This window comes from Pongo abelii, chromosome 9 (genome assembly GCF_028885655.2).
Source record: "Pongo abelii isolate AG06213 chromosome 9, NHGRI_mPonAbe1-v2.0_pri, whole genome shotgun sequence".
Taxonomy (NCBI): Eukaryota; Metazoa; Chordata; class Mammalia; order Primates; family Hominidae; genus Pongo; species Pongo abelii.
In genome coordinates, this window is record NC_071994.2 from 1,197,867 (window position 1) to 1,221,237 (window position 23,371).

The window sequence follows — 23,371 nt, forward strand, 5'->3', positions numbered from 1 at the left end:
GGGATCTCCACTTTTCCGTGCATGTGTGATTTGCTTGCATCAAATACACACCAGGCCAAGGAAGGCCACACAAAGGGGAATGGACACACTCGCCTACAGGGAGGAGAGCAGATGCGCACAGCAGCACAGGCGAGGAAAATGTGGTCTCTGTGAATTCACCTTGTTTTGTGTTTTGACTCTGGACCATAAAATATTTTATATATCATAGAACAAAATCCCAGTGCTTTGCCTCTTTAAAAATTTTAGACAAGGTCTCCCTCTTTCGCCCAAGCTGGAGTGCAGTGGCACGATCTCAGCTCACTGCAACCTCCGCCTCCCGGGTTCAAGCAATTCTCCTGCCTCAGCCTCCCGAGTAGCTGGGGTTACAGGCACTCACCACCACACTCGGCTAATTTTTGTATTTTTAGTAGAGACGGGGTTTCACCATGTTGGCCAGGCTGGTCTCAAACTCTCGACCTCAGGTGATCTGCCCACCTTGGCCTCCCACGGTGCTGGCATTCCCAGTGTGAACCTCCGCACCCAGCCCATTTTGCTCTTTGAATGGTGAGTGCGTGTTGGGTGGATCCCTGAGCAGCCTGTGTGGACAGGGCCCCTTCAGAAAGAACCACATGAATGCACTCGGCCCCTGGAGGTTTCCTGGACCACTCTGGGTGCAGACCAATCCCAAAGCTCATTGGGGGGTAGGAGGCGTGGTCATGGCTTCCTGGGCTCTGAGGGCCTCTGGGTCCCAGCGCGTGGGCTTCTTCCTAGCTCCACCTTTCAACCAGGGAACGGCCTTCCCAACCTCCTGGCATGAGATGGGCCCCATTCTTGGGCTCAGCCACGTCTCCCGGCTGCCGAAGCACAGGTTCCAGACCCGCTGGCTGCGAATGCCCAGGACGCCTGGGATGTGGCACCCTGTGCTCCCTCGGCAAACGCGCTGGAGACTCGCACGTGGGTCCCTGAGCCCTGGCCTGCTAGTATCACTGGCCCACTCCCCATCCCCACATCGGGGCCCTCCCCGCCTTCCCGGGAGCCCGGCTGTGCCCTGAGGTACTGTGGTTTCCCAGCAAGCTTGGTGTTCTGTCGCAGGCTTTTAGAGGTGCCGTTTCTTGGCTTCGTGTCCAGCACTAACACAGGCTCAGCTTCTATCAGCTGTTTTGGGCAAAAAATATTCACAGAATCACAGAGGTAACGGCTGGAAGTTTACTGTGGAGTCGACACTGCAGAAAGGCTACATTCAGGTGGAGGCAGGGAACCGGCAGGCATGCTCAGGGGTTGGCAGCAGAGAGGGGGCAGACACTCCGCCGTGTCCATGGACGCTCCAGCAACGCGTCTGTGCCCGGGTGCGATGGTGGCTCGGGGTCCGTGCCCGGGTGTGAGGGTGGCTCGGGGTCCGTGCCCGGGTGTGAGGGTGGCTCGGGGTCCATGCCCGGGTGTGAGGGTGGCTCGGGGTCCATGCCCGGGTGTGAGGGTGGCTCGGGGTCCGTGCCCGGGTGTGAGGGTGGCTCGGGGTCCGTGCCCGGGTGTGAGGGTGGCTCGGGGTCTCTGGAGTGCTGCTTACATTTATGGGCACTTTGCTCCCTAAGCATGAGCCAGTCATCACTAGGGGCTCAGACTCCTGAGTTGGGGGTGCCACGGTCCCAGTGGGCTCTCTCAGAACGGGGTCGTGTTCCACGCTCCCTCCCAGATGGAAATGGCCTGGAAATGAAAAGGCACCACAGAACCACCCAGCGGGGAGAGGGTGCCTGGGCTGGAAGAGCAGACCCACGCCCACTGCCACTGTTGAGGGAGGAGCACCCGGGACTTCCCTCCTCTAATTCAATCTGGAAAACAAAGGCCAGGCTTGGTCTGAAGGTGTATGGTTCCTGCTCCGAGTCTGTTAACGAGTGAACTCTGATTCTGACTGATTCGTTACTCCTGCATATTGTGAATTAAGTTAAAAAATACTCAGGAACAAACATGGTAAACCTTCCCTTAAAGGACTTTATTTCTCTATTTTTATATGGATCATTTATTAAATTAGAAGGCTAAAAAGTAAAAATATATTTTACAATCAAAGAAAAATCTGGACAATGGACCCCGGTAAAATAATCAGAAGCGCACGTTCTGAGACCACTCCTGCCGGCACCCTGCAGGACAGCGCCCAGGGAGCATCTGCAGAGGGGAGAGGAGAGGAGGGGGAGCCTTCGGCGACCTGTCTTCTATCTCCGGAGCCCCGCCTGAGGCTCCGATATGGCACAGTCAGGCTGTCCTTCGTGACCGCTGCCAAGGAGCTGGCGATCGGCCTGCATCTTCAAACCCAGGAGCAGCAGAAGCAGAGGCCTGGCAAGGCCCGGGCCCTCAGACACCAGGGGCCTAAACCCAGCTCCCAAACCCGCTGCAGCCTCCCCTTGTGAGCTGGCGGACAAAGCCTGTCCTGAGTGTGACGACCTCATCCACACCTGACACAGGCAGGGGCAGGGGCGGGGGCGGGGGAGGGTGGGGGGGTGTGAACCAGCTAATTCTGGGGACTGCTCGGAGGGGCTCAGCAAGCTGCTTCTACAGTAAGCCACTTCTACAGTAAGCCTTCAAACAGGAAATAAAGCATAAAATGAAGGAAAGAAGAATCTTATTTAATTAAAGTCCTTACAAAATGTGATTTGTCTATTAAAAAAATAAAGTGCTCGTGAAAAAGAAAACTAAGAGATGGCGGCAAGCGTGGTCATCGGCGAAGGGCTGCTCTCCCTCCAGCGAGGCCGGTCCCCACTGTGCGGCTCCCTCGGGCCCCCACACGGGCTGCTCAGGGGCTGGCAGCAGGGGCCACGTCCTCTCTAGGAGACACCCACAGAGCCACATGTGCATGCATGTGGCAGTCTCACTGCACCCTAGCAACGCGAAGGCAGAAACTGGTGCTGGTGGCCACACCTGGGCGCCTGGACGCCGAAGCCCCCAGCACAGTGAGGCCTCCGAGTGTGGCTTGCGGTCCGTCCTGGGTTAGAGTTGTTAATATCACGGAACATATCATCTAGAACATTCCAGTCCTGCCTGACACCTTCATTCCCAATGGAGAAGAAATCTACACAGGCGTAAGACCAGGCCATCTGAGACAGGGAATCCCAGGGGACCCTCCGTCTGAGTGGTCGGCGTCTGCTGAACAAATACCATGTCTTTCTTCTTCAAAGGATCAAAGGCCTTTAGGACCCACAGCTGAAGAAGGCGCCTGCTGCCAGAATGTCCCTCCCCCACGGCCACCACACACTTCAAGTTTACAAAAATAAATATTTATCCACAGTATATTTGACAAAAACCACCCCCAATCGGTGGCAGAAAGCAGTATTTTCTAGCTGGCACTGAAACTTAACTTATTTTTTCGAGGGAGAAAAAGACTAAAATGTAAGCACTAACTTCCTCCTTCTGCATCTTCCACAGAAGACCCACTTGTGGGCATTCTCTTTCTGTCCCTATCAGTGGGTTTACATCCGAAGGCTGGGGGCAGACACTTGAACCACAAACACCAGACATGCAGGTGTCTCGATGGCATGCGGATTATTTAAAGTGCATCACTTGTGAGAAGCTTCTCACATTTCTGACTTTCATAACCAGGGTCACCTAAAATCTGTCCTGTGAGCCAAGATGCTGCACACGGCACCCAGGCAGTCAGAGGTGAGCGAGCACCTCCCGCCTCAGAAAGCTTTTACAGGGCCACGCTCGCCAGGCTTTCCTCGCCCACGCTGAACCCAGGTCCCGGGCACAGCAGCTCCCAAGCTGTCAGCAGTCTGCTGGCCGTGCCGCCACACCCTCTCAGAATCACGCACAGTGCTGCCTCTATCACCTCCCACCCCAGCCTTGCAAGGCCTGTTGAGAAGAGAAGCCCCCTGGGAGGACACCCACGGAGCTGGCACGAGCGCAGCAGGAGAGACGGACGGCAGCCTCCGGCGGGCGAAGGACCCGGCTTCAGATGCCCGCTGGCTGGCAATCAGGCAGAGCCTGGCCAACCGTGCCAGGCTCCCTTCCTCACGCCAGGTGTGGGTTCATTCTGCCTTTAGGCCGAAGTCTGTCACAAGGCTGGCTGGACAGTGGCCAGGTGAGCCAGGCCAGAGGCCAGCCCCACACCATCCACAGGAAGCGGCTCGGCTCACCAGACCCAAGCCCTGGGCAAGGGCCAGGCTCACAGAAAAGCGCGTTAGGGCAAGGGCGTGAGTTTTCGGCTGGGAAGTTCTAAAAAAAACCCACAAATCAGTGTGAGGGATTGTGTGTGCCTTAAATCAACAGCTCTATTCCAATTACATCACATCACAAAATGCCATGAATGGAATCAGAAGGCATTCCACCACCTCCAACACCCTGGCAGAAGCAGCTGCTCTCCACAGCAAGAGCATTTTCCAGAACGGCATGAGAAGGGGAGACGCACGTCCCGGGGACAGGACAGCGCGCTGAGACCTCCCAGCACGAGACGCGAGGGGAGCCCCCACCCCGTCCTGGACCGCCAGGAACTGAAAACCCACATGCACCCAAGAACAGGTGTGGACGGGGCGGCACAGACGTCCACGGGAGGGGGCGACACGGGTGCTCTTTCACGGGAATCTTGTTGGGACAGCATTCCTTGGGGAGTGCCGGGTTGGCGTGTCCAAAGAGCTGGGGTGACATGGCAGCGAGGCAGAGGCTCTACGGCTCCTCCCCCATCTGCAGCAGGGAGTTGATGGCGGCATCCTTGTTCCCTCGCTGGGCTTCCAGCACGGAGCGGATCACCTCCTGGTCCATGTTGGGGAACATGTCCTGGATGGCTTTCAGGTCCTCCTCACTACAGCGGGGCTGGGCGTTCACGGCGGCCGGGGGCAGGGCCACGGGCACCATGCCGGGGCTACAGACAGCAGGCATCCCTGGAAGCAAAGATCAAGTTTGGTAAAAACGTCGGAAAGTTCCAGAAGTGCCACAGTAGCTCCTGCTGAAGGAAGAAAACAACACATCCCACCGGCCTCCCTGAGGGAGGGGCCACCTCGGGTCTCAGCAAACACCAGTCCCACAAGACACCCTGGAAATGCAAACCCCCAAACAGCAACCCCAGGCACAGCCACGGGGAAGGTGGGCAGGGCCCTCTGTGACGCCTCCTTCACTAACTCATCTTCCTTCCATACAAAAATCAAAGTTTGATCTTTCAAATCTCACCCGAGTCTATTTTATAACTAGCAAGCTGGGGGTGGTGTTTTGATCCCTTCAGAACTCGTGAATTTGCACTGCACACGCTCGTCTTCACTGACCAGTGGGCTCACAGAGTCCTCTTCATCTGGGGATGGACTACACAGAATGTCATGCCTGCTGATCCAAACACTGCCCCGTCTGAGCCTCTTCCTTTATCAGGCATTCTAGAAGATGCTTTTGCAGCTTAGCAAGTGTGTCACTAAACTGTGTGCCGGTGGGGAACAATCACCACAGACACTGAAGACCTCAGCAAAGCTGTAGCCGATGCCCAGAATGACAACCACACACACACATACAAACTACACCAAGAAAATGCTCACAAAACTCAAAACAAGTCGGGCAGCAGGTGCGGTGTACAGTGGACCCTCAGTGCACTGGGGCCACCATCCAGGGTTCCTGGCATCTCCACCTCGCTGCTACGCAGGCCCCTCGCCCCGTGTTTGATGCGGGAGGACACACTGAGATGCAATCTAGCGAGCAGGAGCTGCACAGCGGTTCAGCCACTGCAGCGTGCACACCCCTGAAGGCACGGTGTGGCCGGACTTAAGACTCGCCTCCCAGCCTGGTGGCCGCTCCCTAAAACCATGAGCAGCCCTGGGCACAGGCAGCGTGCGCAGGGCTCGGCGACCAGCGAGGCACAGAGCACAGGCAGCGTGCGCGGGGCTTGGCGACCAGCGAGGCACAGAGCTCCTCCTGCAGCAGCAGCTGTAGCAGTGCAAGAGTTCACCGCTCACCCGTTCATTCACCTTTAAAAGCACGAACCATCTCCCAGCTAGGCTCACTGGAGCGCTAGAGCCCCAGTCTTAGGATAGGACTTTTGTTGCTTTCTACACTCGGAGGATCCTAAAGGCAGCAGAAGCCACTTCAACCCTGGCCTGAACCAACACCAGCAACGAGGACCTGCAGGGGTGGAAACGGAGTGGACAGGGCTTGCTGCCGAGCCTCCAGTGCCTGCTGCAAAGGCCAGGGCTCCTCAGCAAGGAAGGCCGCCACTTCCCAGCTCCTTCCAGGCCAGGCCGACTCTTCCTCCACACCCACCCCTGCCTCCTCCACTTCTCAGCTCTCTCAGGGCCAGGCTGACTCTTCCTCCACACCCACCCCTGCCTCATCTGCTTCCCAGCTCCTTCCAGGCCAGGCCGACTCTTCCTCCACACCCACCCCTGCCTCCTCCACTTCTCGGCTCTCTCAGGGCCAGGCCGACTCTTCCTCCACACCCACCCCTGCCTCCTCCGCTTCCCGGCTCCTTCCAGGCCAGGCCGACTCTTCCTCCACACCCACCCCTGCCTCCTCCGCTTCCCGGCTCCTTGCAGGCCAGGCCGACTCTTCCTCCACACCCACCCCTGCCTCCTCTGCTTCTGTTCTCTCTCAGGGCCAGGCCCACCTTTCCTCCACACCCACACCTGCCTCTTGTCCTGGCCACTGGACACCTCACCATCATCCCCACGCTGATCAGCCTTTTGGCAATGAGGGAAAATGAACCGAACCATGGCCAGGTGGGGATGTGGCCACCCTCACCACCCTTTCTTCTTCCTCAAACAAGACAAAGGCTCGGGCACTGCCTGTCCTGGAGGGACCCCTGGGACCCCCGTGGCTTTCTGGGCGCCCCGGCCAGCAGGCGGGCAGGAGCTCGGCCATCACCTGTCCCTGCCCACACGGCTCCCCACAGCGTGGCAACATGAGGAACGGAGGCACCGCGCTCCCACTCTCTCCAGCCTTTACAGTCTGATGGGGAAGGGACGGGAGGAGGGGACTGCTGCAAAATCGACGATGGTGACTGCGACGCTGCGACGTCACGGCCTGGGGTGCCCCGAGAAACCTGCTCTGCTGACAATGAGGGGATGTGGCGCTGAATGGCCCTCAAGTGAGTCCCAACAGCACGGCCCCAACACTCTCACTCGGGGACCAGGCACCCCCAGGGGAAGAGGTGAGTGCTTCCACGGTGTGGGCTGAGGGGCAGTGGCCCGGCTCACTCCCCTCCTTCCTGCAGGGCAGAGGCCGTGTGCCTGGCCTGAGCCTGACCCATCCTGGTTACCAAGCGTGGATGTGTCCATCAAGCCCTCCGGGAACAGTGAATGTACCGTGTCAGGGCTGCCTGGGGACTTCAGGAGGACAGACCAGGAGCTCTGGGGCCTGGCGGAGAGCAAAGTCCCCAAAATGTGGGCAGAGAGGACGCCATGGGAGCCCGGGGCAGCCCAGACCCCACCTGTAGCAGCCCTGGGAGGAGTGATGGGTGGCTTTGCTGTGTCCCTGCTGTCTGCCGCGCTCAGCCCCACCAGCCACCTGCACCCACGTGGACAGATGTGCAGCACAGGACAGGCCCCACCTCACATTCTTCACGCTGCATGAATCTGCTGTCATATCCTGGCAAAATCAAATTCTCTACTGACAAACACAACGGTACCCAGGAAAACCAAAACCTGTCCCTTTTCTATTCAGGAAAAATTGCTCCGAAAAGGCCCCGACCTCAGACCACGCAGCATGGTAAGTCCCGGCCGCTGGTGGGCAGGGGAGCATCGGCCCTGCTCAGGCTGAAAGCATGTGGCCCGGGCCCCAGACGTCTCACACGACAGTGGAAAGACATCCAAAGAGCAGGTGGGGATGACTATCCAGCTCAGAGACTGTTCCGGAACTCCCAAGGCTTGTTGCTGCTTCTCACTCCACAAAGTGTATCACAAAGAAGAAAACCTACGTGATTCTTTGTTTCAAGCGACCAAGTTAGCGGGTTAATACACACAACAGCAGAGAGTTTCATGTGACAGTTCGGGAAACTTTTAAGCATCCAATTCTCATTTGAATGGAACCATTTTGTATTTTACATGGCATGTGCTGCTCAGCTGCAAACTCCCTGTTCGCTGGAATTCCACGTGCGAGGGGAAGCATCCCTGGGCCGCTGGGTGAGCCCTTGGCTGGCCCTCTCTGGAGCTCACAGGCGCTGTGAATGCGGGCTGCTCCCGTGCGTGGTGCCACCGCGTGCGTTCTCTATGGACCTCCCCCTTGTCCATCCCAGCAGCGGGCGTCCACCTGCGTGTTTTGCTTTCACACTTTGTGGACGGGCATTCGTGTCACAGTCTGGTCGGCTCCACAGAAACCAGTGGGGGTTGTGTCCGCAGAGACGCAGGCCAGGATGACGGGAGGGACTGTGCCAGTGAGGACGCGGGGGCAGCAGAGAAAAGAGAAAAGCACTCCAGGCCCGTGTGAAACGGAGGCGCACGAGGGAACAGATGGAAACAGCGTCAAGCGGCAGCTGCGGCCACGGTGAGCACAGAACGAGCCGATGCACACCCTGGTGCTGCCTGTCCAAGGCCAGGCTGGGGAGGCGCTGGACACCCCACTTTCCACGCCGATTCTCCTCCCACCACCAGGCAGAAGGAGGTAAAAGCCACAGGAGGAGGGAAAGCGAGGAGGGCCCCAGAGGACAGCGTGGCCAGCACCACCTTCCACCTCAGCGCCTGTCAGTCTCGTGGGGAGCCTCAGGGCAGACCCCTGGCAGCGGCTGCAGCCCGAGCGCCCCTCTGTGCCAGGGACAGCTGGAGGGACAGTGCAGGCAGGGCTCAGGCCCAGTGGCGCCCGCGCTGGTCTCTCATGCACGAAGAACGCACAGGAAATTGAGTTGGCTGCTGTCGCCAGCCTGGCGGTCTCTGTCCACTCTGCAGCTCCGCGGAAGAGAACGTGCTTCAGGAGGCCATGCGGTCTCCAGATGCTTCACGCCTAGATATTTCCTTAAAATTGAGGCTAAAAAACCCCCTATAACCACATGATGCCTACCACTAATGATTTGAAATCTGTAAAGTATCTAATTTGGTAATCAAAATAATACTTTGTTTAAAAAAATCAAAACTTAAAACTGTTCCCTTCGGGCCATGATCATGGCGTACAAGCTTCAATAATCAAGCTGTACTCTGGGTCCCAGCCTCCCTTCCTCACTGTTGTGCTCAGACTTTATTTTTGTGAAGGAGACGGTCTGACCTCAGTGCCCCGGCTTCTGAGTGGCTTTGTGGGGGACTCTGGTTTTTCGCTGAGGAAAGTGGACGGTCCTCGTGAGGGCTCAGCCAGTGTTCAGCCCTCAGTCTCCAGCTTGCACTCACCATAGAGGTGGCAGCTGGGCTTGGACACCACGGGAGGCTCTCAGGGCCTGAGCCCACCCAACGTGCACAGTGAGCCCCCAAGACATGCACCCTGTTCGGGGGTCTCTGGGCAGCGCTCAGCAGGCGACAGCTGAATGAACGAGCGGCTGAAGGCGCTGGCGAGAAGCAGGGCCCTGAGAAGCCGGTCTCTCCTTTCCTGGCCCGCTCTGGCAGCCCCGTCTCACCAGAGGGCTTGGCCAGGCTGCTCTGCGTGCACACAGGCCCGAAGCCACACAGCCAGCACTGCGCAGCCAGGCAGAGCACGCGGCACAGGCTTCTGCACTACGTGAGTCATAAACAGTTGAAGCTGTGGGCGACACACATGCTCTGGCCAAGATGCACTTTGAGATTCCACTTCTGAGAAGAAAACCCTGGTGTGAATCCACCGTGCTTGCCCAGTCGGCCCGAGACGCCCTGAGCACGCAGCCGCCAGCCTCTCCAAGGTCTCCGCAGACTTCGCCCTTCAGCTGGCAGTGGCTGCTGGGAGGATGGGCTGTGATCACAGGTACTCAGAGGAAAATTAGGGCATCAGCTTCCAGTGAAGAAGGGTGCCTTACTCACACTCTACAGTAGTGCTAGGATAATTAAAAAATACTTCAAAGGCTCCTAAAAGCAATGCTCTCCTAATGGGAACCAGGGCTCCTGGGATAAACAGCTAACACCAGGGCTAAGGCCGGAAATGCAGAGAGCCTGGGGCTTCCTGCAGTGCCAGGAAGCAGGGAGGGGCCCAGAGAAGGATCGGAGGAGGCCAAAGAACAAAGATCCTGCCTGAGGGGGCTCCCTCTGGCCAAATCTGGAATAATTTGAGTGAAAAAATAACATTCGTAAGGGATTCTGACCCAAGGAAAAAAACTGGAAATTGTTTAGGAGAAATACCTAATGCTAAATGACGAGTTAATGGGTGCAGCACACCAGCATGGCACATGGATACATATGTAACAAACCTGCACATTGTGCACATGTACTCTAAAACTTAAAGTATAATTAAAATAAATAAATAAATAAATCAATAGGAAATTGTTTAGGAGAAATACCTAATGCTAAATGACGAGTCAATGGGTGCAGCACACCAACATGGCATGTGGATACATATGTAACAAACCTGCACATTGTGCACATGTACCCTAAAACTTAAAGTATAATTAAAATAAATAAATAAATAAATAGGAAATTGTAAATCCACATTGCTGGGGAAGTCGGATAAACTCAGAGGCTGACAAGGGCGGGATCTTCACGTGGTCCTGGGGTGCCTCCCACACAGGACATATTTTAGTTCCCGGGTAGCAGCCAGGCAGAGCCCGCCGTGAGGGGCGAGCACGTCACACCACTAGCCCTGCGCTGGGTAAACCTGCACTGGGTGGAATCTGCGGTGGTGGAATCTGCCTGGGTAAAATGCGGGGGCTCTGCCAGCAGCCCCGGGGAAACTCAGCCCTACCCTGCAAGGCCACGTCAGCAGCGCCACCAGGTCCCTGACCAGAGCACACCCTAGGAGCAAGATGGGGACCCCTCCAGGCCAAGGGAGGCAAGGCCATGGAGGGCCAGTGACCCCGGCCTGGATGCTGCGGACTCAGACGGGCTCCAAGCAGGGGACGGCCCCAACGCGTCAGTGTCAGCTTCATCTAGATGGCCGTCCTGTGCCAGGGACGCCCCTGCTTATGGGAAACGCATGCCTGGGCACGGGGCTGGGGGCTCTGGTGGGGTGCCAGGTGCATGAGTCCTCACAGGCTCTGGCAGATGTTCCTGCATCTCCTTGGGAACTTTTCTATGAAGTGTGGGGCTGTTTCAAAATTTACAATGTCTATCAAAAGAAAATTTCAAAGTTTGTCTAGCCTTTCCTAAAATAAACGTTTTAGAGCAAACTTGAAAGGCATCTACAAAGAGAATTAGGGATAGGAACCAGAAAGAGGTAAGTCAATCAATGTTATCTGTCATCTGAATGCTCTTTCAGCCAGATACACCCCGGCGCTGTATCCAGTTGATGGAACTGCACCCCCCAAAAAGACAGGCCGAGTCCTAACTCCAGCCTGCGTGGGGGGTCTTAGACGAAGTCTCTGCAGATGTCAGCAGGTGAGGACGAGGGCATGCTGGGGTGGGTGGGCCCTCGATCCACGGACTGGGGTCCTCACAGGAGGAGGAGGAGGCAGCCACAGAGCGCCTGGCCCAGAAGTTGGAGGAGACAAGGAGGATCCTCCTCACAGCCTTGGCGAGTGAGTGGCCCTGCCTACCAGGGCTTGGACTTCCAGCCTCAGGAAGCTGGAGGGCCTGGGTCTCTGTTCTTTCAGGATGGCCATCGGCCTCCAACTCAAGACAACCAGACAGAACTTCAGTAGCCCCAGGAACCGCACACCACAGAAGGTACTTCGACCCCACGACGGCAGCTCTGGGCTGTCCCAGTTACAAATCAGAACCCCCCAGGAGCCACTCTGGGGGGCAGCCAGGGCGCATCAGGGCCCCCAGGGCAGCAGAGCTCCCCTGGCCAGGCTCCAGGCTCAGGAACAGCTGCGGGGCTCCCGTGCTCGCCCCCGTTTCTCTGCCAAGGTGCTGGCTCTTCCGCTTCCCCAGATGCCCGCCCTCCTCTAACTCTGAACGCCTCAAGGCTGCTTCTGCGTGTCTGGCTCACCTCTGGTCACTTCCTACGAAGCATTCTTTCCTTGGTGACGGGGTGCAGGTGCTGCCTCTGCTGGGCTGGTGGTTTTGTTTTTTTTTTTTTTTGAGACAGAGTCTCGCTCTGTTACCCAGGCTGGAGTGCAGTGGCGCAATCTCGGCTCACTGCAAACTCCACCTCGTGGGTTCACACCATTCTCCTGCCTCAGCCTCCCGAGTCGCTGGGACTACAGGCGCCTGCCACCACACCTGGCTAATTTGTTTGCATTTTTAGTAGAGACGGGGTTTCACCGTGTTGGCCAGGATGGTCTTGATCTCCTGACCTCATGATCCACCCACCTCGGCTTCCCAAAGTGGTGGGATTACAGGTGTGAGCCACCATGCCCGGCCCCGGGCTGGTGGTTTTCTAAGACACTGGACACCACAGAGGCCCTGCTCAGACATAGGCTCTGCTCCTTCCTCTGGAGAAAGGCAGCCCTGGCACCTGCGCAGGCGGCTTTACATGGAAACAGTCTATAATGTGAGCAAGTGAGGGCGAGGCCATGCTGTTCTCACAAGCAGTTTTGTCAGAATGTCCTGAACACCAGTGGACAGCCCAGAGTCTCCCAGCGCCATCTCCTCCTTCCTATTGTCAAGCTGGGTTTCAGGTCACATCAGGTGGGTCTAGGGCGAGGTCCCGACTCCCAAGGTGGCCTTTCTGCATCTGTGCGGGATGCTGGCGGGACTGGGATGCTGACCAGGCCTCTCCACTCCAGCTGGGCTGGACACCAGCACTGGCCTCACAGCACTCTTGCCTGCCAGCAGCTCTGTCCCGCCCCAACCCCAAAGCAGCCCCTGAGCACAAGCAGCTGGGGCCTCATGCAGCCCCAAGAGACCCTCCCCCAACACCACCTCCCCCAACACCACCACACATCCCCAACGCCCTGCCCGCAACTTGGCCACTTCCATGGCCTGGGCCTCTGGCCTCCAACCCTCCGTGCAGAGGGACCAGTGCTCTGCCTGGACACCAGCTCCCCGGAACGAGAGAGAGGCCACCTCAGGAGGAGAACCAGGGTGATCACAGGCTCCCCCCCGATCACCTCCTCTCAGGGACTGTGGTCTCCCGGCCTGCTAAAGACGGCTGGGCCTGTCCATGGTGGGGGCCGGCCTTGCACCAGCTGCTGCGACAGTCACGCTGGACCAAAAACGCAACAGCATGAAAAGCGACATCCCAGCTTTGTGTTGCTGCAGCCACAGGCTGCTCACTCATAACAGTGACACACGACAACAGACGCAACGGCGCAGTAGAGAGCACGCGTCACCCGACAGGAGCGTGAGGTTCAGACACAACGGCGCAGCACAGGGCACGCGTCACCCGACAGGAGCGTGAGGTTTGGACACAACGGTGCAGTGCAGGGCACGTGTCACCCGACAGGGGCATGAGGTTCTCCTGCACAGAGCTGGGCACAACTGGGTTTCAAAGCCACATTTCCACATCTCTGAAAATTTCAACTCACCTCATTTCTGCCAACAATCAGAAAAAAAATTCTATTTTCTAGATATGCAAACAAAATTCAAACGTAACCCTTGGCTCCCCGGCCTGAAAGGATCTGCGTGCAGTCAGCACGTCTGCAGGATTCTAGAATGGATGACGTCCCCACCCCAGCGCTCTAATCCCCGTTCCCTCCTCCCGCACCTGCCCTAGGCCCTGGGGTTTCTACCAGGGGAGAGGCACCCAGGGAGGGGGCACACGCACCTGTGATGGGCACATAGCCAACACCCTGCTGGTACACTGTTGGCATCAGGACCACGGGCTGGGGCGGCATCACCATGGCAGCTGGCAGCAGCTGAAACACAGCAGAAATGGTCCCGAGGTCAAGGAGGAATATCCACCCATCAGAACCTCGGGAATTGCCCTCCCCACAATCGCCCTCCCCACGCCAGCCCAGAATCGCCCTCCCCACACCAACCCTGAGCGCAGATGTGAGCCTTGAGTGCACAGGGGACGCCGGGCCCCGCTCCCACCCCCACACCACCTCCTCAAATCCAGGAGGTGACATGGCTCGGGCTTACAGACCCCCCTCTAACTGGGATGTGACCAAGAGAGGATGGTGACAGGAGGGACATCCCAGTGTAGGTGTCAAGTCGGCCGGGGGGAACCACACTGCACTGCTGTGGTGTCTGAGTTTGAAAGTGTCAACTTCACATAAGTCACTGCACTGCTGTTGTCTCTGAGTTAAAACTGTCAACTGTGGATAAGTCACTGCACTGCTGCCGTCTCTGAGTTTAGTTCAAAACTGTCAACTGCGGATAAGTCACTGCACTGCTGCCGTCTCTGAGTTTAGTTTAAAACTATCAACTGCGGATAAGTCACTGCACTGCTGCCGTCTCTGAGTTTAGTTCAAAACTGTCAACTACAGATAAGTCACTGCACTGCTGCCGTCTCTGAGTTTAGTTCAAAACTGTCAACTGCGGATAAGTCACTGCACTGCTGCCGTCTCTGAGTTTAGTTTAAAACTATCAACTGCGGATAAGTCACTGCACTGCTGCCGTCTCTGAGTTTAGTTCAAAACTGTCAACTGCAGATAAGTCACTGCACTGCTGCCGTCTCTGAGTTTAGTTCAAAACTGTCCACTGCGGATAAGTCACTGCACCGCTGTCGCCTCTGAGTCTGAAACCGTCAACTGCGGATAAGTCACTGCACCGCTGTCGTCTCTGAGTCTGAAACTGTCAACTGCGGATAAGTCACTGCACCGCTGTCGTCTCTGAGTCTGAAACTGTCCACTGCGGATAAGTCACTGCACCGCTGTCGTCTCTGAGTCTGAAACTGTCCACTGCGGATAAGTCACTGCACCGCTGTCGTCTCTGAGTCTGAAACTGTCAACTGCGGATAAGTCACTGCACTGCTGTTGTCTCTGAGTTCAAAACTGTCAACTGCAGATAAGTCACTGCACCGCTGTCGCCTCTGAGTCTGAAACTGTCAACTGCGGATAAGTCACTGCACCGCTGTCGTCTCTGAGTCTGAAACTGTCCACTGCGGATAAGTCACTGCACCGCTGTCGTCTCTGAGTCTGAAACTGTCCACTGCGGATAAGTCACTGCACCGCTGTCGTCTCTGAGTCTGAAACTGTCAACTGCGGATAAGTCACTGCACTGCTGTTGTCTCTGAGTTCAAAACTGTCAACTGCAGATAAGTCACTGCACCGCTGTTGTCTCTGAGTTCAAAACTGTCAACTGCGGATAAGTCACTGCACCGCTGTTGTCTCTGAGTCTGAAACTGTCCACTGCGGATAAGTCACTGCACCGCTGTCGTCTCTGAGTCTGAAACTGTCAACTGCGGATAAGTCACTGCACCGCTGTCGTCTCTGAGTCTGAAACTGTCAACTGCGGATAAGTCACTGCACCGCTGTCGTCTCTGAGTCTGAAACTGTCCACTGCGGATAAGTCACTGCACCGCTGTCGTCTCTGAGTCTGAAACTGTCCACTGCGGATAAGTCACTGCACCGCTGTCGTCTCTGAGTCTGAAACTGTCAACTGCGGATAAGTCACTGCACCGCTGTCGTCTCTGAGTTCAAAACTGTCCACTGCGGATAAGTCACTGCACCGCTGTCGTCTCTGAGTCTGAAACTGTCCACTGCGGATAAGTCACTGCACCGCTGTCGTCTCTGAGTCTGAAACTGTCAACTGCGGATAAGTCACTGCACCGCTGTCGTCTCTGAGTCTGAAACTGTCAACTGCGGATAAGTCACTGCACCGCTGTCGTCTCTGAGTCTGAAACTGTCAACTGCGGATAAGTCACTGCACCGCTGTCGTCTCTGAGTCTGAAACCGTCAACTGCGGATAAGTCACTGCACCGCTGTCGTCTCTGAGTCTGAAACCGTCAACTGCGGATAAGTCACTGCACCGCTGTCGTCTCTGAGTCTGAAACTGTCCACTGCGGATAAGTCACTGCACCGCTGTCGTCTCTGAGTCTGAAACTGTCAACTGCGGATAAGTCACTGCACCGCTGTCGTCTCTGAGTCTGAAACTGTCAACTGCGGATAAGTCACTGCACCGCTGTCGTCTCTGAGTCTGAAACTGTCCACTGCGGATAAGTCACTGCACCGCTGTCGTCTCTGAGTCTGAAACTGTCCACTGCGGATAAGTCACTGCACCGCTGTCGTCTCTGAGTCTGAAACTGTCAACTGCGGATAAGTCACTGCACCGCTGTCGTCTCTGAGTCTGAAACTGTCAACTGCGGATAAGTCACTGCACCGCTGTCGTCTCTGAGTCTGAAACTGTCCACTGCGGATAAGTCACTGCACCGCTGTCGCCTCTGAGTCTGAAACTGTCAACTGCGGATAAGTCACTGCACCGCTGTCGTCTCTGAGTTCAAAACTGTCAACTGCAGGTAAAGTCACTGCACCGCTGTCGTCTCTGAGTCTGAAACTGTCCACTGCGGATAAGTCACTGCACCGCTGTCGCCTCTGAGTCTGAAACTGTCAACTGCGGATAAGTCACTGCACCGCTGTCGTCTCTGAGTTCAAAACTGTCAACTGCAGGTAAAGTCACTGGAGCGTCATGATGGTTCTGTGTTTGTATGAAAGCGTCTGTTAAAGATATGTCATGAGACATTTACACATGGTCACTCACGGCCGGGACATGCTTTAAAATATCCCAGCATTAACAAAAAGGGGATGAGAGGAGCCAAGATCGCCCAGAAAAGCAGCTCCCTGCTGCACCCTCTCTGCTGTCACATCTGCCTGGCATTCCCCACAGCACCATTTTTCAGTAACAACAACCTAAAAAATCCCCTGGTTGATAATACAGACGAGACAGCAGGGGCTCTGCGTCCTGGAGCCTCTAACTGGCCCTCCTGATGCCCCCAGGAGCAGCAGGTGCCCTGAGGATGGAGACGGCTGGGAGCCAGGGCGCTGACGTGCTGGCCCCACAGCCAGGCCTTGACTTCCTGACCTCGAGCGCAGCAGCCCCCGGGCTTCCCCCACATCTGCAGAGATGCCCTGCCACAACCCGGCCAGTGCCTGCCCTGTGGGGAGGAGCCTGGTGTTCTGCAGGGCCCAGGGCTGTATCTCAGACCTCGGAGGGCTGCTCAGCTGGACCATAAGGGCAGAGCTTGGAACGGCTGTGGGGGTCCTCCGAGGACACAGGGGCCTGCAGTGGAGACCACCACAAAGGGTGGGCCCATCTTAGGAACACAAACAACCCCGATGCTGTTTCTCCAGACAGAGAACATGGGCAGGAGCAGTCGGCGGGGCAGCCCCTCTCCGCCACCAAACCACCCGGGGCCCCTGCCCTCTGTCCTCAGAACGTGAGCCCTGCTGTTTTATGGGCTCAGTGCCTCCAGGAAAGAGACGAGGGTGTCTGCGGGGCGGCACAACCCCGACGTGCTCCAACATACCCTGACGCACCCTGCCCCACCCAGGCCCGCAGCTCACCGCATAGGACATGACGAGGTTGATCATGCCCTCCTTGTCATCTCCCTGCCTCCCACTTAGGCTGTACCACTTGTCCTCCACCTTGCCCTGCCTCAGGGACTCCGGGATGGTGATGTGGGTCCAGGCAATGCGGTCGTCCATGGAGAAGGCTCTCTGGGGGAGACAAGAGGGAGAGGCCCCGGGCATCAGGGAAGGGACCGCCCTGCCCCTGCGGCCGCACCATCGTGGGCCCGCCTTGAGTCCCCGTCTCATCTGTGGAACAGGGCTCCCACCTGCACCAGCACCCCATCGATGAGACCCCTCCGGCAGTGCAGGCTTCACGATCGTTTATCAGCCTCCGTAGGGGACTTCTCCTTCCCTCTCTCCACCAGGATGGGCCAGGGCCAGGTCTGGGGCTGGGGAAAGCGAGGGCCCTGGGCTGCTGTCCTCCTCCAGTTCTGCTTCAGGGACACTGGCTGCTCCTCCCCAGCCCTCGGGGCCCCATCCTTGCTCCACCAGCTGCCACCTCTCAAGCCCCAGAACAGCCAGGGTGCAGACTGGAAAGGACACGGGGTCTGCCTCCCACAGCTGACTCTGCACTTCCCACACGCTCTCTACTCTTCTGAGGGCCAGGGAGGGGAAAGCAGATAGGGACGGGGAGAGAAAAGCCAGGAGGAAAAGGCAGGGCCCAGGCAGGGAGGGCTGCCCCACACTGCTCCCCGGCCCCCCACCCAGGCTCTAGCCTCACAATGCCACAGGTATGAGGTGCTGGGACCACACTGAGCAGCAGCCTCGCCACATCCGCTCTGACCTGACTCTGCCTCAGAAGCGCTGCAGGTGCAGCCACTGACGAGACTCAGGACCCTCAAGGGTCATGGCCACTCGTACCACCAAGAACAGCTTTCCCACCCAGCAGGCAGCCGCACTCACTGGAAATCCCACCTGCTGGTGAGCGGCCAGACCCTATGCGCCCAGAGGAGGGGACACGTGCACGCTCTATCCCTGGGTCATGCTTGTCACTGGGGATGTTTCCAAATGTAAGGGTGTTCAAGGAGCTGGAAACAATCTCTTTTTCACATTCCTTGGGGAGAGCAGGACCCTGTCATGCACCCAATGAAACACCAGGTGGGGAGCCACGCATCGAAGCCAGCCAGGAACGTGGCTGTGTCGGCAGGCGTGTTCCCACAGCAGCCACGCTCAGCCACGTGCGGCCTCCATAATAGCTGGCACGTCCCTCTCACCTCATCGAAGATCTCGAGATAGAACGAGTCCACGCCTGGGGGCACCGTGCAGTGGATGACCTTATTCCAGCGGGGATTCTTGGCACCATTGTGTGCCGTGGGCGTCTCGTACACCGCGTAGCCCAGGCGCAGTCGGCAGTAGGGGTCCATGCGGGTCATGCCGTAATTCTTGGCCAACTTTGCCTGGAATGAAGCCAATGTCAGGAAAAGGAGGTGCCAACCATCAGGAGAGGGTGGGTTCTCTAGGCCGTCTGCCTCCCTGAACCCTTCCATGAGGCCTTTTCCTAATGTATAGACTACAGCCACTCCGAGTCGCCTGAACACGGCTGTGACCTGCTTCCCAGGAGGCCAGGGGCAAGAAGAGAGCCACAGATGGATCGTGCAGTTCTGAGACAAAGCACGTGGCTCGTCCTTGACAGCAGAAACCTACGACGCTCACAGACACAGCTGAGGCCGCCACTCACCCACCATGAAGGGCATGCTCTCTGATGCTCTCCTCAGAAGCGGCTGAGGAGGGAAAGAGGAGGAGGTCCCGGGACAGAGCTGACAGCCAGAGCATGACAGGGAGTGTGAACCTGCCCCTGGAGCACGATGACCCGGGAGAGGTGCATCCTCGCTCTAGGTGGGAGTGAGGACACCTGCTGCGCGTAATTCAGACGCCACATGGCTGCTTTCCTCCCTCGTGAAGGCAGCAGCCCTGCCTGTGCTATTGGAGTACGTGGGGTTTCGGGGACTGGAACTTGTCTTTCTTGTGTCTCCCCATCACAAGAAGCCACATCACATGTAGACCATGAGATTCGACTTCAGTCCAGGCGCTCGGCTGGGCGGGGACATTTGAAGTCCTCAGGGCGGGAGTGAACGTGTGTTCAGAATAAGACAGAAGACCGCGGCAAGTGAGATGATTGTTCAGCAAACAAGCTCAATGCGGATGGCAGTTTCAAATATAAAACCTGAAACTGTAAAACTTTTACAAGAAAAAATCAGGAGAAAAGCCCTCGTAAGCTGGGTTGGGTTCAGCCCCGCAGCTCCGGCTGCCTGTAAAGCGCCCTGCCTGGAATGCAGACGGCCTCCCTGTACCACCGCCACCCGCTCTCCTGCAGCCAACCTGGCTCACCCCCAGGAGCTGGTGATAGAGACCCCGGGAGCCATCCCGGCCCTCCCGCCCACATGGAGCCCGCCAGTTCCTCCTTCCCAGTGGAACAGAGTCCAGACACTGCCCCCCGACCCCCTCTGAGGGCATGGCCGCCCCGTCCTCACCAACCTCCCTCTGAGAGTACCGCTACCCTGTCCTCACCACCCCCCACCGAGGGCACAGCCGCCCCGTCCTCACCGACGCCCCTCTGAGGGCACAGCCACCCCGTCCTCACTGAACCCTCTCTGAGGGCACTGCCGCCCCATTCTCACCGCCCCCCTCTAAGAGCACGGCCGCCCCATCCTCACCGACCCACCTCTGAGGGCACGGCCACCCTGTCCTCGCTGACCCTCCTCTGAGGGCACGGCCACCCTGTCCTCGCTGACCCTCCTCTGAGGGCACGGCCACCCTGTCCTCACCGACCCACCTCTGAGGGCACGGCCACCCTGTCCTCGCCGACCCTCCTCTGAGGGCACGGCCACCCCGTCCTCGCTGACCCACCTCTGAGGGCACGGCCACCCCGTCCTCGCTGACCCTCCTCTGAGGGCACGGCCACCCCGTCCTCGCTGACCCTCCTCTGAGGGCACGGCCACCCCGTCCTCGCTGACCCTCCTCTGAGGGCACGGCCACCCCGTCCTCGCTGACCCTCCTCTCAGGGCACGGCCACCCCGTCCTCGCTGACCCTCCTCTGAGGGCACGGCCACCCCGTCCTCGCTGACCCACCTCTGAGGGCACGGCCACCCCGTCCTCGCTGACCCACCTCTGAGGGCACGGCCACCCCGTCCTCGCTGACCCTCCTCTGAGGGCACGGCCACCCCGTCCTCGCTGACCCTCCTCTGAGGGCACGGCCACCCTGTCCTCGCTGACCCTCCTCTCAGGGCACGGCCACCCTGTCCTCGCTGACCCTCCTCTCAGGGCACGGCCACCCTGTCCTCGCTGACCCACCTCTGAGGGCACGGCCACCCTGTCCTCGCTGACCCACCTCTGAGGGCACGGCCACCCTGTCCTCGCTGACCCTCCTCTGAGGGCACGGCCACCCTGTCCTCGCTGACCCTCCTCTGAGGGCACGGCCACCCTGTCCTCGCTGACCCACCTCTGAGGGCACGGCCACCCTGTCCTCGCTGACCCACCTCTGAGGGCACGGCCACCCTGTCCTCGCTGACCCACCTCTGAGGGCACGGCCACCCTGTCCTCGCTGACCCTCCTCTGAGGGCACGGCCACCCTGTCCTCGCTGACCCTCCTCTGAGGGCACGGCCACCCTGTCCTCGCTGACCCTCCTCTGAGGGCACGGCCACCCTGTCCTCGCTGACCCTCCTCTGAGGGCACGGCCACCCTGTCCTCGCTGACCCTCCTCTGAGGGCACGGCCACCCTGTCCTCGCTGACCCTCCTCTGAGGGCACGGCCACCCTGTCCTCGCTGACCCTCCTCTGAGGGCACGGCCGCCCCGTCCTCACCACCCCTCGCCACACAGCTGAACTCTCCCCTCCTATGCCCACATCTCTGGACTGCCGGGTCCTCTGTTTTCTATCCTCGTCCACATACAAGTTCCCTCCTTTCACTTCTAACCAAAGCTGTGGCCGGTCCTTTTATGTCAAAACTGCCCCATTCTTGGGTCCTTAATTTTAGCGTGTTTCTTGGGTGGCCAGAGCGTACTCCAGAATACTATGGAGTGATAGTTTTCCGGAAGCTCCTGGGCGACAGGCATGCTCAGCCTCTAACAGCTTCAAATTCCCTTCTGCTGCACACCCACAGATCTGCTAGATCAGCTCTTACACTCGAAACTCTGCCCCTCTAAACTCCCTAGAAATTGCCCTATTTTCTGGAAAGTATGTAGCAAGAAAGTCTGAGACCAGCGTGATTTTCCAAAGCTTTCAGGTAACTGTGCTGTTTCTGCCTAGCTGCTATGACTTTTTTTTTATTAACAACTTTCAAGGCTTTGAGCAAAGCCAGCTTTCCGGGTGGCACGTGGGACTCCCCCACCAGCATGCCCGTGCCTGTCACCGATGCCTGCTCACACTGGATCCTGCCCACTTCTGCCACACTCAGCCTCATCCTCTCATTCCCGTCTCCTCCCACTGCCCTCTGCACTGTGGCTAGAAAACTCTAGGAGTGACATCAACTGCTCTGCTAAAGCGACCTCCTCGATGTTTATGGAAGCATCTGCCCATTCACTATGAGTGCTGCTCTGCTGCAGCAGACACTGCGGACAACGTGGGGACACACAGGCACCGCTGCCCCCCTGCAACGCGCAAGAGACGCGCGCCAGACAGCAGACACTGTGGGAACACACAGGCACAGCTGCTTTCCCCGCAACGGGCAAAAGATGCGCGGCAGACACACGGCGCAGCAGACGGTCATCACCACTGCAGGGAGTGACCAGCTAGGAGGACCGAGTGTGTGGGCTGCAGGATCTGGAGGAATAGCTGCAGGAAGCGGGAGGAGAATGGCCAGGGAACAGGAGGGTCAGGAGTGACTAGGGTGAAGCAAAACATGGGCCCCAGCTTGAGAAGGCTCAGCAGGACAGTGCCCACAAGAAAGGCCTGTGCAGGAAGTGACCTGCTGTGGCCACACTCCAGTGGCTGAGCGGAGGCAGTGGGTGGGTGCAGGGGACTCCATGCCTGGACAGGCTGAAGGTGGCGCCTGTGCTGAGGGTCAGGCCTGAAGGGCAAGAGGCAGAGATGAACTGTGCAGCTCCAGGAGCACCAGGACTTTGGGCCTCAGCTTCCAGAGTGTGGGGCAGCCACCTGCAGACACGGGGAGAAGCTGGGAGGGTGGCCTGAGAGCTCCACCTTGGGCACATGGAGTCCGGAGTGCCCACGGAACACCTGGGGAGGCCATGTGGCCATGGTCCGTACCTAGGAATCTGGGGTGGAGCTGAGTGGTTGGCTCAGGCCGGGGCCAGCACGTGGGTGTTTAGACCCACAGGGATGCAGAAGTCACTGGGGTGTGGGCAGAGAGGGGAGGAGGGCTGAGGACCAGACCCCTTGGCATCTCATTGGGGCCCCAGGAGACAACAAGGGGAAGCAGCAAGGGGAGGCAAGCAGGGAACCACGTGTGTGGCCGCCCGGATGCCAAGAGAAGCAGGAAACAGGGGCTGAGCGACGTGGCCCAGTGAGGAGGCAGGAATGTTTCCCACCACTGGAGCTGTGCCACAGAAGGCTGGGTGAGCTCACGTGGAGGAAACAGGCTGCCTGCAGTGGGCTCCAGGGTGCGGGAGAGGACCAAGGGGGGCCAGAGGCGCCGGCAATGCCAGGGCCACCTCCAAGGCCCAGCCAGCTCTGGAGCTTGAACTGTGTGAGGTGGAGTGCCCTGCAGTCACCAGGCCCTGCCAGGAGGTGGCGGCTGAGGATGGGTGATGGCACTGGCTGGCCTGGTGGCAGCTGGTGCGGGAATGCATGGGCTTACAGGAGTTCACTGGGTGGGCAGAGGGATCGGCCACACCAGCACAGTAACAGCTGCACAAGCAAGGATCTGAGACACGCCGCGAGGAAGGGGTGACGGCGCAGCTGTGCTCACCACACCATGAAGCCCCTGAAACCAAGTCTTATTTGTGAGGTCCACAGCGACTCTTCTGCCTGCTATATTTGTGCATTTCTACAAAAGCCTGTGTGGCTCACAATGTGTTTCCTTTTCCTGCGGTCTTACAGATGGTTTTCGTGTGATCAAAATCGGCGTTCAATCTGCAATTTTGGTTTTCACTTGAAAGACCACTAAGC

At 58.1% G+C, this 23,371-nt stretch overlaps 1 protein-coding gene across 1 annotated transcript in view; it reads right to left on the reverse strand.

Moving 5' to 3' along the window:
- Positions 1 to 1,945: 1,945 nt before the first annotated feature.
- TOLLIP (toll interacting protein) overlaps positions 1,946 to 23,371 on the reverse strand; it is a 36,834-nt gene continuing 15,408 nt past the window's right edge. Inside the window, exons 3-6 of the mRNA XM_002821354.5 lie at positions 18,523 to 18,705; positions 17,303 to 17,455; positions 13,624 to 13,714; positions 1,946 to 4,841 (exon numbers count right to left, since the gene is read on the reverse strand). Of these exons, the coding sequence (XP_002821400.1) occupies positions 4,627 to 4,841; positions 13,624 to 13,714; positions 17,303 to 17,455; positions 18,523 to 18,705 (642 nt within the window). The 3' untranslated portion in view covers positions 1,946 to 4,626. The remainder of the gene's footprint in view (positions 4,842 to 13,623; positions 13,715 to 17,302; positions 17,456 to 18,522; positions 18,706 to 23,371) is intronic.